The sequence below is a fragment of the Doryrhamphus excisus genome, chromosome 18 (genome assembly GCF_030265055.1).
Source record: "Doryrhamphus excisus isolate RoL2022-K1 chromosome 18, RoL_Dexc_1.0, whole genome shotgun sequence".
Classification (NCBI taxonomy): Eukaryota; Metazoa; Chordata; class Actinopteri; order Syngnathiformes; family Syngnathidae; genus Doryrhamphus; species Doryrhamphus excisus.
In genome coordinates, this window is record NC_080483.1 from 6048387 (window position 1) to 6062426 (window position 14040).

Consider the following 14040-nt stretch of genomic DNA (forward strand, 5'->3'; position numbering starts at 1 on the left):
TTGTAATCATTTCAATGATGGCCGACCTATTTGACATGAACACAAGGGTGTTTACGTATTATTCAGATTTATTCAGAGTAGAGTTTTGCAGCCGAGTGCAGCCATGGTTCCTTACGGTAATCATAGTATAGTTATAGTACATAGTAGATAGTACATAGATAGATATGTACATAGTAGATAGTATGCCTGCTCATCTGAAATCTGAAAGGAATGGAAATTATTCTGAAATGTTTTTTTCTGATGGAAACATCCCATTTAGCTGCTGTGATGAGTGTTTATTTTGTGTCCACAGGAACTTGCATGTGAACCAACTTCTATTAAAAATCATCCGATGGAGAAAAAAACCCAAGACATTTTATATTAAGAAATGATGTTTAATATAACTTATTAGTGCTATACAAAATGGACAGATGGAAAAATTATATATATTAAAGTCAGGTTCTGGTCGGATTTTGGTCATGAAGTAGGTAGTTTGACAAGGAGTTTGACTTTTCAAAACAATATGCGTTCAAAAGAGGAATACATTTGTGTCACAAAAATGCCTCCTCTGCACACTCTTGCCTGTCCATTCTTGTGATTGTGATGAAGACGCTCACATCCGCGAGATGTGAGCAAGATGGCTGCGATGCTGATGCAGTTGGGATATTACGCCCTCAAAAACAATGCACCTGCAGGCTACACTTCTATTGCTCTGTATTATATATATTATTTATGGTTAGGAAGCACAATTCCACTTTCCACGCTCAATATGTTATAAAGGTGCACACTGCATTGTCAGCTTTCCTCAACCATCACATGGTTGCACTGTTGTAGTGGTGTGTCATTTGAGGGCTTTTTTTGTTTTTAAACAAAATACAATACATATTTTTTTGCGTTTACTGTATATTTTGCTTTTCAATAATGTGATATGTCAAAAGAAAATGGTGATAACAGCCCTGAGTTAAAGAAAGTAAAAAAAAAGTAACATACGTAATTCTTACTGTATTTTTAAGACAGATTTTTAACACAGCAACATAGTATGTAGATAACAAGATACTAGCAACCAACAATGCAGAATGGCCAACAACAAAAGTATTAGCCATTTACAAAAATAGTACAGCAAAGCACGCTCAATGAGGGCTGATTGTGGCCGCCATATTGGATGTGGTGAATAGTGAAACATAGTTTTCGGTGCCTGCTTCCCAAGTTAGTGCATGTCTGAATGTAGAAATGAGAGGCAATAACTTATAATAATAATTTCTTTGTAGAAAGGCGCTTCATGAAAGTAAGAACTGTATTGAGTAGTCATAATTCACATTACATTATCAGCTGCAGCGCACAAAGTAGCTGCTACTTTGTAGCACCTTTAAAAATCAAAATACATTAAATTATTCTAAAAATAAAAAATCAAGGCACGAGAAAGACAAATGTATTCTTTTACCAAATATGTAATTGATGAACCGGTGGAGTAGCTCCACTCATTTAAGAGAATTGCTGCTTTACAACAATTTTACCCCAGAAAAATGAATGTGATGTTACACATATCTGTATTTGTTGATATCAGAATCGAAATTTGATAGTTGGACAATATCGGCAAATTGGTATCGGCAAGGAAATAATAATGTTAATATTTTTTCTTTTGTTTTTTACATGATAAATGATGACTTTCCCAAAAATGCAAGTGAATTAGTAACAGAATGGCTCCTTCATACGTGTAGTGTAACTAGTTAGCAGGGAAAGCATTCTTGTGCACCATCGAGGGATATTTTTCGTCATGTCCTGCAATTCTGTATCAACCCACTAGGCGGCATTGTTTTCCTGAGAGTGAGCAACCACAACTCTCATTGACGAGCCATTTAGCTTTCTGTGTGGTGCTAACAGTGGTGAACACACAACAAAAAAAAGGGAAGGTAGAAGCTCATTTCAATACTGGGCACGTTTAGATACATCGTTAAATGTAACATCATCAACATGTGACTTCATGTGAGTTCATGCACTTTATGTGTATCTGTCCACGTGTGTGTGTATGCGTGAGTTTGCCTGTTTTTATGCATGTGTACTTGTGTGTATGTGTGTGCTTGTTGTGTGTTGTCAGGCCTGAAGACCATCGTGGGGGCCCTGATCCAGTCTGTGAAGAAGCTCTCAGACGTGATGATCCTGACCGTCTTTTGCCTCAGCGTCTTTGCCCTGATCGGCTTGCAGCTCTTTATGGGGAACCTGCGGCAAAAGTGTGTGTTTTGGCCCATCAATGTGACCGACCGGTACCTGCCCAACGGCTCTCGGGGCTTCGACTGGGACGAATACATCATGAATGAGAGTAAGCCATCATGCTACTGGAAACCTGCTCATCTACTTTGTAGTTGTTATTTTTTTCCTTATGATGTTCTACAGTGGGGTGGCACGGCGGTCTAGTGGTTAGCGCGCAGACCTCACAGCTAGGAGACCAGGGTTCAATTCCACCCTCGGCCATCTCTGTGTGGAGTTTGCATGTTCTTCCCGTGCATGCGTGGGTTTTCTCCGGGTACTCCGGTTTCCTCCCACATTCCAAAAACATGCTAGGTTAATTGGTGACTCCAAATTGTCCATAGGTATGAATGTGAGTGTGAATGGTTGTTTGTCTATATGTGCCCTATGATTGGCTGGCGACCAGTCCAGGGTGTACCCCGCCTCTCGTCCTAAGACAGCTGGGATAGGCTCCAGCATCCCCCACGACCTTTGTGAGGATAAGCGGTAGAAAATGAATGAATGAATGAATGAAGTTAATTAGGTTAGCGTGCAGGCCACACAGCTAGGAGACCAGGTTTGATTCCCCGCTCGGGCATCTCTGTATGGGTAGTCTGGTTTCCTCCCCTGTTCCAAAAACATGCTAGCTTCATTGGCGACTCCAAATTGTCCATAGGTATGAATGTGAGTGTGAATGGTTGTTTGTCTATATGTGCCCTGTGATTGGCTGGCCACCAGTCCAGGGTGAATTTTGCTGAAGGAATGGAATGGAGGAATGTAGAGTGTATTTGGGTGAGGATCATTGGGCTCACACACGGCAAATGTACTGGGCTTTAGGTGGGGAGTGGCCTCAGGCATGTCGCGCTCTTACTGCCGCCTTGTGTGGCAGGTAAGCATGTTAAAATGTACATTTTGAGCCTGGAACTAATTCATTAATTCAACATTACAACTCAGAAATGACACCATGGAACACATTGTTTTTCATATAGCGTGTCCTTGGCCCATGACTAATGGAGGTCTTCTCTCTATTTTTCTTTCCATAGCTAACTTCTATTTTTACCCTGGTCAGGATGATGCGCTCTTGTGTGGAAATAGTTCGGACTCTGGGTAAGTTGGCGTTTTACTCGCTGAATGCATGCAGCACACAAAAAAAAAATCTACTGAGAAAGAAAATACAAAGATAATAATGCTGAGGTTCATAAAGGTCTTTAGCAATTTAGCAATTTGCATCCTACTGAGACATAGGGATGGGTACCTTTTGGCATTTGAACACCTGTACCTGTGAAATGGTACTTAATAGTAATGGTGTGTGTTTTTATGTGGTAATAAATACAAATTTAATCATTTGTTTTTTAAAGACCTTTATCCCCAAAATGTATTAGTGCAACAACAAACTATGTTTTCCTGACATCAGGTGATGCTCGTTGATGAATGGCACAACAATGGGCCTGGGGTCTCTTTACGGTGTCTGTGCATTAAAAATTCCATCGTTATGGTATCGGCAGGCTTATGTTACGGACAACAAACTATTGATGATCATGGTATAGAAATACCACGGTGAGATCTTGAAGCCCATGGTTCTGCCATTCATCCATGACCATCACCTCATGTTGCAGCGTCTAATCAGCGTCTTGATATGCCACACCTGTGAGGTGGCTGGATCATGAAATAAGAATGCTTATGTTCGGACCAGCCCAAGTCCACCCAGATTCTTTTATTTCCCTGAACATCTCAAATAAGACTCCCCAGAAGAGTCTAAAATAATCTACAACGGGTAGGTGACACCTCTTGAAGCGCTGCATGGCTATGTTGCTCAATACTGACACCTGCTGGATATTACAGGGTGTGGATAAGGGCTGCAGGTATCAAATTTGTATCAAATTCGACTGAAATTTTGATAATAAAAAATAAATAAATAAAAAATGAATTCACATTCAACATTTGACTAAGTAATGACAAAGTAATTTGTTGAATTATTTAGATAACGGAGTGTTATTTCTTAAATGGACATAGTTTATAATGTAGGTGGTGCTTATGTTTAGGGCTATATATACTATACGTCTTAAATGGACATAGTACATAGTGTAAGTGGTGCTTATGTTTAGGGCTATATATACTATATGTCTTAAATGGGCATAGTACATAGTGTAAGTGGTGCTTATGTTTAGGGCTATATATACTATACGTCTTAAATGGACATAGTACATAGTGTAAGTGGTGCTTATGTTTAGGGCTGTATATACTATACGTCTTAAATGTGCATAGTACATAGTGTAAGTGGTGTCTGCATCACTGCATATTCTACACCAATTCACCAGTCCATTTCCGTTCCAAGACCCCGAGGTACTTAAACTTGGGGCAGGATCTCATCCCTGACCCGTAGATGGCACTCCACCCTTTTCCGGGCGAGAACCATGGACTCAGACTTGGAGGTGCTCATTCTCATCCCGGCCGCTTCACACTTGACTGTGAACCGATCCAGTGAGAGTTGAAGGTCACTGCTTGATGAAGCCAGCAAGATCATCATCTGCAAGAAGCAGAGACCAACTGGAAACGGGTCTGAATTATTTCCGGCAATGCGAACCAAACTGTGACACCGGTCAAACAGGGAACGAACCGCATGAATTAGCTGGTCCGATACCCATGCTCCCGGAGTACACCCTACAGAATTCCCAGAGGAACACGCTCCAAGTCCATAAAACACATGTAGACTGGTCGGGCACTCCCATCCTGCTGAGTGTAGAGCTGATCCCCATTTCCATGACCAGGTACGAAAACCACACTGCTCCTCCTGAATCCGAGATTCAACTATCCAAGGGATCCTCCTCTCTAGAACCCCTGAGTAGACCTTACTAGGGAGGCTGAGGAGTGTGATTCCACGATAGTTGGAATGTCCACGCGATGCTGCAGAGCTGTACAAACCAAGACACGCCCACAGCATCCGCAATTAAGGAATTCCGTGCAGATTCTTGGCGGAAGACATGTCAATAGGATTAAGGAGGTCTTCTAAGTATTCCTTCCACCGATTCACATCATCTCAAGTTGAGGTCAGCAGCACACCATCACCACCATACACGGTGTTGACTGTGCTCTGCTTTTTTCACCTGAAGATGCCGAATGGTGGTCCAGAATCTCTTCGAAGCCGTCCGGAAGTTGTTCCCTATGGCATCTCCAAACTCCTTCCATATTCGTTTTTTTGCCTCAGCGTCTGCCAAAGCCGTGGACCGCTTGGTCTGCCGGTACCGGTCAGCTGCCTCCGAAGTCCCATGAGGCGGAAATGCCCAATAGGACTCTTCAGCTGAATGGCATCCCTCACCAATGGTGTCCACCAACGGGTTCTGGGATTACCGCCATGACAGGGGCCGACCACCTTATGGCCACAGCTACCATCAGCCACCTCAATGGACAATGGAGGCACGGAACATAGCCCATTCCAACTCAATGTCCCCCGTCTCCTTGGAACATGGTCAAAGCTCTCCTGGAGGTGGGAGTTGAAACTCCCTTCTGACAGGAGACTCTGCCAATCGTTCCCAACAGAACCTCACAGTACGTTTGGGCCTGCCAGGCCCGTTGCTTCTCACTGCTGGCAACGCCCCTCTCGAGAGGATTGGTTCCAGAGCCCTTGCTGTGTGTCCTGCTAAGTCCGACTATATCTAGCTGGAACTTCTCAACTTTGCGAACCAGCTTAACGCTCCTTCCCTACCAGAGAGGTGACATTCCACGTCCCAAGAGCTACAGCTTCTGTAGCCAAGGATTGGACCGCCCCTCTGGCCTCCACCAAACTCACTCTGCACCCAGCCCTTTTGGCCCCTCCCATGAGTGGTGAGCTCATTGCAGGGAGGACCCATGTAGCGTCTTCGAGGTGTGCCCGGCCGGGCCCCATGTATATAGGCCCAGCCACCAAATGCTCGCCATCGTGACCCTACTCCAAATGCTCGCCATCGTGACCCTACTCCAAGCCTGGCTCCAGAAGGGGGTCCCAGTGACCCGGGCAAGGGAAAAAACCTGGCCCAAAGTTTATTCATAAGTATCACTTTGAGCTACTCGGCTGATCCGTCACCAAGGACCTGTTACTCATGGGGGACCCTACCAGGGGCATAAATTTGGCACACGTCAACTCAGGGAGGACCTTTAGTAGGACAATACAGCAAAACAAATCCCACGTCGAAAATAAAACAAATATTTCCATCTAAGAGACGCTGAAATGCAGGTGACGTCAGTCATCTCAGGAAGACGTGAACAAGATGAAATAAGAAATTATTTCTGATTTCTGATTTCAAAATAGGGGCGGCGTGGCGGTCGAGTGGACCTCACAGCTAGGAGACCAGGGTTCAATTCCACCCTCGGCCATCTCTGTGTGGAGTTTGCATGTTCTCCCCGTGCATGCGTGGGTTTTCTCCGGGTACTCCGGTTTCCTCCCACATTCCAAAAACATGCTAGGTTAATTGGCGACTCCAAATTGTCCATAGGTATGAATGTGAGTGTGAATGGTTGTTTGTCTATATGTGTGATTGGCTGGCGACGAAGACACCTGGGATAGGCTCCAGCACCTCTGCGACCCTCGTGAGGATAAGCAGTAGAAAATGAATGAATGATCAAAATGGTCCCATGTGGTGAAAATCTTATTCTTTCATGTCCCACTGGATGAAATGGAAAACTCAGACTCCCTTTCTTATAAACACAGTTGGTACCTCAAAGACAGCAATTGTATCGATCATGTGACTTTTTCTTAAAGCCATACGCACACGGAAAGCTCTTTGAGCTTGACACATACGCAGACGCATCGATGTTCACCCATCATTACACGAGACAAACAGTTGCATTGTCATTACTTCTCCAAAAGAGAATGGAAAATGTTCCATGATAGCCATAAATCATAATATGCTGGGATATTATATATAACCATCATGCTGTCTTTTTCAGACGATGCCCTGAGGGTTTTACATGCATGAAAGCTGGAAGGAATCCCAACTATGGTTACACCAGCTTTGATAGCTTTGGATGGGCCTTCCTCACCCTTTTTCGTCTCATGACCCAAGACTTCTGGGAAAATCTCTACATGCTGGTAAACCTGAAATTGAGATGCAAGCTTAGTTTTTTGTTTCTAGTGGTCTAAATCTTTGTTCTTTTGTGTCAGACACTGCGAGCGGCAGGGAAGACCTACATGATCTTCTTTGTGCTGGTTATCTTTGTGGGCTCCTTTTATCTGGTCAACCTCATCCTGGCTGTGGTGGCCATGGCCTACGAGGAGCAGAACCAGGCCACCATTGAAGAGGCTGAGCAAAAGGAGGCCGAATTCAAAGCCATGCTGGAGCAGCTGAAAAAGCAGCAGGAAGAGACACAGGTTGGGCTTGTACTGCAACATCATTTCATCGTTTGTTCTCATCACAATTATGCCTTCTTCTCAGGCTGCAGCCATGGTGACATCAGCAGGTACGGTATCAGAAGCTGCACTGGAGGACGAAGGAGGGGGCCATCTGTCTCGTAGCTCCTCAGAAGTCTCCAAACTGAGCTCAAAGAGTGCCAAGGAGCGGCGCAATCGCAAGAAAAAATGGCGTCAAAAGGAGCAGGAGAAGGAGAAGGGGGACAGCGAGAAGGTGGTCAAATCCGAGTCTGATGATGGCAGTAAGAGAAGCACACTTCGTTTCCCAGGAAGCCGTCTGGGCAGGAAGACATCCATCATGAACCAGGTAAGATAAATATAGCCACATCATGTAGACTGCTGTCAGTTTTGGCATATTTAGCTTACACACAAGATCCAATACAAAAAAAAAACGTGTCTAAAATTCTGCCAACATTTACTAATTTTTCCGATATTTTCACCCTTAAGTATACTCATACGCGTTGCTGCTCTCCAGGTATGCATTCTGTTGTGTTCAGTCTGTCTGAAAGCCTATTCGCCAAACACAGACTTAAGCCTGAATGATGTAGTGCGCTTGAATGCATCATCACCAGAAGTCAACAACGCATGTACAACTGCTCCATCATGGAGAGAAGGAGACAGACACAGAGTTGTTCTGTGTGCGTAACATGAACAACAAGTTGATTATGTTGTTCACATATAGACAAACAACCATTCACACTCACATTCATACCTATGGACAATTTGGAGTTGCCAATTAACCTAGCATGTTTTTGGAATGTGGGAGGAAACCGGAGTACCCGGAGAAAACCCACGCATGCACGGGGAGAACATGCAAACTCCACACAGAGATGGCCGAGGGTGGAATTGAACCCGGGTCTCCTAACTGTGAGGTCTGCACTCTAACCGCACGACCGCTGTGCAGCCCTTAGCCTAAATACAAATAACTATATATACTTGTATACACCTCAGAAGTTTACTTTATTTAATTTAAATTTAAATTTAAATTTTAATTTAATTTAATTTAATTTAATTTAATTTAATTTAATTTAATTTAATTTAATTTAATTTAATTTAATTTAATTTAATTTAATTTAATTTAATTTAATTTAATTTAATTTAATTTAATTTAATTTAATTTAATTTTAATTTTAATTTTAATTTTAATTTTAAGTTATTTTGTTTACTTTATTTAATTTTTATTTTACTTTTTTATTTCAGGTTATTTTTACTTTTACTTTTTTTACATGATGTACAATAAGTACTTTTTTTTAATTCATGTCAATATGTATTTTCATATATTGGTACTGGTCATAAGCATTCTGGTATACACTTTAAAATACACACATTTAATTCCAAATACAAAACTGCTAATGTTTTGAGACAGTGAACTTTTGAGACATCAAACTCTGGTCAAATAGGCTAATTTTTTGTGCTGTGTTTGTGCTGTTTTGTGCAGTTAATATGAACGTTTGTGCTGCTTTTGTCTTTAAGTTATTACCGTTTATTACATAGGTCAATCAAAGATCAGCCACCCCCCCAACATGCTTCGAATTGACCCAAAGTAGTGTCATTTTTTGTGCTACGTTTCTGCCGTTAAAATGAACATTTGGGCTGCTATTGTTTTTGAGTTATTAACGATTTAAGTTTTGGCTATTACATCATCACTCACACACGCTCTCAGAATCAAAAATCATTTTATCCCTTCTTTGTTTGTGCCGTTTTGTGCATTTAATATGAATGTTTTGTGCAATTAAAGTGCACATTTGGACGGCACGACGGTCGAGTGGTTAGCACGCAGACCTAACAGCTAGGAGGACCTGGGTTCGATTCCACCCTCGGCCATCTCTGTGTGGAGTTTGCATGTTCTCCCTGTGCACGCGTGGGTTTTCTCCGGGTACTCCGGTTTCCTCCCACATTCCAAAATTGTCCATAGGTATGAATGTGAGTGTGAATGGTTGTTTGTCTATATGTGCCCTGTGATTGGCTGGCGACCAGTCCAGGGTGTCGCCCGAAGACAGCTGGGATAGGCTCCAGCATAAAGTATGTGCTGTCATACTTTTTGATTGATAAAATATTAAATTTTCCACTGATGATATATTCAAAGGATGACATCATCTCTACTCGACATTCACCGAATGACACCAAAATAGTCTCATTCTTTTTATCTTCCAGTGTGACCTTTGATAACCTTAAAGAACTTGTCTCTGTCTGTCTTTCTGTCCCTCTCCAGTCACTCCTGAGTATCCCGGGCTCGCCTTTTATGTCACGCCACAACAGCCGCAGCAGCATCTTCAGCTTCAAAGGCCGCTCCAAGGACATGGGCTCAGAAAACGAGTTTGCCGACGACGAGCACAGTACAGTGGAGGAGAGCGAGGACCGCCGGGGTTCCCTATTCATCCCTTACCGCCGCAACAGCTACAGTGGCTACAGTCAAGGCTCCTCACGCATTCACCAGCTGGCTCCTCACTCCGGAGGGAAGAGGAACAGCACAGTGGACTGCAATGGCGTGGTGTCTCTCATCGGTCCGGGGCCTGGCAGACGGCTTCTGCCTGAGGTGAAAATAGATAAGGCAGCCACTGATGACAGTGTAAGGACGTCCATGGGACAACCTATACAGTATAGGCATGATGGTGACGGCCTCAGTCTTTGCAGCTTCTTTTTCACAACCTCTTTACCCTTGGCAATTGCTCCTCCCTCTCTCTTAAATTCTGGAGTTTCTTTTTGTTCCACTTCTGATCTGTGTATATCTATAACCTGTCTTATAATTTCATCACACTGGGCCACTTAAACTGATTGAATGCCCTTTTCGGGGCGTTTCCTTGCATGAATGCTTAAACTAGCGAGAGTAGTATCCATGCCGCACTGACTGATAAAGGTAGTCCCTGACGTACGCCTGCCTCGGGAAATAATATCTTACTGTGTTTTAATTATATAGCTCTTTACTTTCTATGTTGAAAATATACACAATACACAGTCCAAACTGACTTTTTAGCATTTCCAAAAGGTCAAAAGTAAACCAAAATGTATGAAATCTGAGGACATTTTTCTCATAGAAGATAAATTATATCTAATTCATCCATTCCACATAGGGTGAGAAGCTCTGTCATCTCAGATAAACGCCGGTGCTACTCTGTATTTAGAGGAGACAGATGAGTTGGCTCAGCATCAGGATAATATGTATTAATAAAAAAAAATATTTTCTAGAGAATATTTTTTTAACATGCAAAATAATACCAAATGACAAATAGATGTGGACTTCCCTTAGGGTGATTTGTTTTAATTTTGTGGAACGATACAGTACAGGGGGGTGGCACGGCGGTCAAGTGGTTAGCGCGCAGACCTCACAGCTAGGAGGCCAGGGTTCAATTCCACCCTCGGCCATCTCTGTGTGGAGTTTGCATGTTCTCCCCGTGCATGCGTGGGTTTTCTCCGGGTACTCCGGTTTCCTCCCACATTCCAAAAACATGCTAGGTTAATTAGCCACTCCAAATTGTCCATAGGTATGAATGTGAATGGTTGTTTGTCTATATGTGCCCTGTGATTGGCTGGCCACCAGTCCAGGATGTACCCCTCGTGAGGAAAAGCGGTAGAAAATGAATGAATGAATGAAGGATACAGTACAGGGCAAACTGCATGTACTTTATTCTCGTGCTGATATACAGTAGTAGAGCTAAGTTCATATTGGAATTTATGGGCATTGGTAGTGTAGTGATTCACATACTAGCTGTCATTCAGAATCTTATGATTACCTTCCCAGGCTGTAGTCTGCCTTTCCCTTTCAGCATGGATAGGCTCCCCCCCCCCCCCCCCCCCCCCCAGCCATTACCCTGGTACGGGGAACGGGTAGATCTGTGTATCAACAGAGCTTAGTGGCCTGTAAAATCACGACAAGCAGAGACCACTGAGCTCACAGAAGAGGGCAAAACTGTAAATACTGTCATAAGGTCATAAAGTTGAATCATAAGTTGCATCGGTTGTAGATTGGTGACGGCCTACCTGCATCCGAAAGCAATCTATCCATATATATGAGCTTCCATCTTTTCCCAAACTTCATTACTTTAAGTGTGGGCATGACAGTCGATACACTGATCATTAAGAGTAGTGTACTACTTGCCTGCAACCAGCAGAGGCACTGTTGAGTCCATCCGAACTAAAGTGGTACCTCGGTTTTTAATTATTCCCGAAAAGCCAGATGAAAACTGAAATTTTACAAAAACCAAAGCAATTTTTGCCACACACAATAATGTAAATCCAATTAATCAATTACAAAGAAATCATTTATAAATGATTATGATTTATAAATCATTATATTCCATTTTTGCTGCAGGAGGCTAGCCACTCCATCATTTGTGATCTGTGTTTTGTTAACACCGTTACCCCTTTCGCAACATTAGCTTGATTGATTTCGCCTTTTTTGGCCAAAATGCAATTTATTGTAAATGCGGGAAATCGATTAGTTTGTGGAACATTTTCATTTGAGTTTGCCAAATGAATGTGTTACATGCTGTGTATGTCTGGACCTCGGATGCAGAGGCATGAGGGCAACAGTTATAGTCTCTTCAACGGCAACGAGAGTCACACACTACAACAAAGCCAATAAAGAAGGGAGCAAAAGCGGCACCATGGAAAGGTGCTGCTATTAACAACAACAACAACAAAAAGCATAAAGTCAGGCTGGACGGTTGGGACATCAGGGATCATGCGTACTCTAGAACAGTGATTTTCAACCACTGTGCCGCGGCACACTAGTGTACCTTGAGAAACCGTCAGGTGTGCCGTGAGGAATTATCCAATATCACTTTTTATAGTTAACATTTATTAATCATCATTTGCAAATATGATGTCAATAGCCATTATGTCAATAGTATACATGGACCCAAATATTCCAATTGCATTTGGTTTATTTGCTCAAAGGGAAAGAATTGAACAGGGATGGAATATTCCTTTAACCAATCCGATTGAGGCATCTTGTACCCGCTCAAACGGAAAGTTGTCAGGGTGCGTTCTTCTTAGTGGTGTTTTTCTTCTTCTGTTGTTTATTGGCGGTTGGCAAGCAGCTTTCGTATGCATTACCGCCATCTGTGAAACAGAATCTAAACCCTTCTATACTTTATTCACAAGTGCAGTTTTATTAAAAAAGAAAATATATATCTATATAAAACATGTCCTGAGTTTAATTATAAAATATTAGCAAGATTGAGTTTGATCTTTTCCTGTTTAAATTTATCCCGGGTGCGTTCTTTCAGCGCATGCTCAGATATGACGTAACACGCAGATCCAGACGTTCTTCACTTTTAAAAATGGAGGCCAGCAATCGGCACTGGACTAAGCAAAGTTTGTTTTTGATTCAAACTAAATTTCAAGACTGGACAGACGAAAAACTGGCAATACGGAGTTATTCCAACAAGTGAAAGAAAAACTTGGGGAAGCCGGTATCACGTGATGTTGATGTTTACGTTTTACTGGGCATGCCCTATTGACTATTCTGGTTGATTTTCACGGCGCATGTAGACAAGAGATTGGAATATTCCTTTCCATGGATACCATTGTTTCCTGAAAGGTCATTCGGAAAGAGAAAAACTGGTCATGTAAAAACGTGGCTACTGTGGAGTGTCTGTGGTGTAAAGACTGGCAGAGCAATGTAATATTGGTCCGTGTGGCAACACCTACCTTGTTCCTCCGATAGACTTATTGATGCACGTGTGAGGTCGTGGTGACATTTTGTAACATTTTTGGTTAGTGGTGTGCCACAAGATTTTTCCAATGTAAAAAACGTGCCGTGGCTCAAAAAAGGTTGAAAAACACTGTTCTAGAAGACGTGACAATTACTAAATGTCCAAATTAGAAATCCAAGCAAGAGCGTCCTCTGAGCTTGGAAGAACCAACCAGCATCTCCTGCAAATCGGTTTAAAATAGCTGTAGTATTGTCTAATAAGTATCAGGAGATTTGGTGAATGAACCAACAATCCTGGCAAGTATGGTCTGTGTACATCTTTTTTTTTTGTTTGTTAAGCGCTATAATGTACAATAACTGAGCCAGTGTATGACAACCGAAGCAACATTTTCATCCAAACCGAATCATGCGAAAACTGAGGCGTTCCAAAACCAAAGTTTGACTGTAGTTTGTGGTCTATAGAGGAGCAACAACATATCTGCTATAGGAAGTCGAGCCACATGACATTGACACTGAAACACTGAATTCAATGAGAGTGGGCCATCCCTTTAAAATAACTAGCCATATATTGAACATTGTAATTCTCTTACTAAGATCTCTTATATTTGATCAAAATATTGTGCAAATGCCCATCCTCACGTATCTTACATCATCAGTCATCAATGCAAGTCATGCTTCCTCATCCTCATTCAGGTCATGATAGTCAGTCCAATCGATTCCTCTATTGATCTCTTTGTTTCTTTCACTTTCTCTTCCTTCCTGCTGTCCCGGTATTCCTTCAGCAGTTCATGACATTTTC

At 42.3% G+C, this 14040-nt stretch overlaps 1 protein-coding gene across 7 annotated transcripts in view; it reads left to right on the top strand.

The window, feature by feature from the left end:
* Window positions 1-14040, top strand: part of scn8ab (sodium channel, voltage gated, type VIII, alpha subunit b) — a 73271-nt gene that overhangs the window by 31864 nt on the left and 27367 nt on the right. For 5 of the 7 annotated variants that reach the window (XM_058054345.1, XM_058054342.1, XM_058054340.1 and 2 more), the window contains 6 exons: window positions 2075-2296; window positions 3246-3309; window positions 7126-7267; window positions 7340-7546; window positions 7611-7892; window positions 9798-10154. In XM_058054345.1, the coding sequence (XP_057910328.1) occupies window positions 2075-2296; window positions 3246-3309; window positions 7126-7267; window positions 7340-7546; window positions 7611-7892; window positions 9798-10154 (1274 nt within the window). The remainder of the gene's footprint in view (window positions 1-2074; window positions 2297-3245; window positions 3310-7125; window positions 7268-7339; window positions 7547-7610; window positions 7893-9797; window positions 10155-14040) is intronic. The other 2 variants (XM_058054346.1, XM_058054341.1) reach the window with 1 other exon arrangement.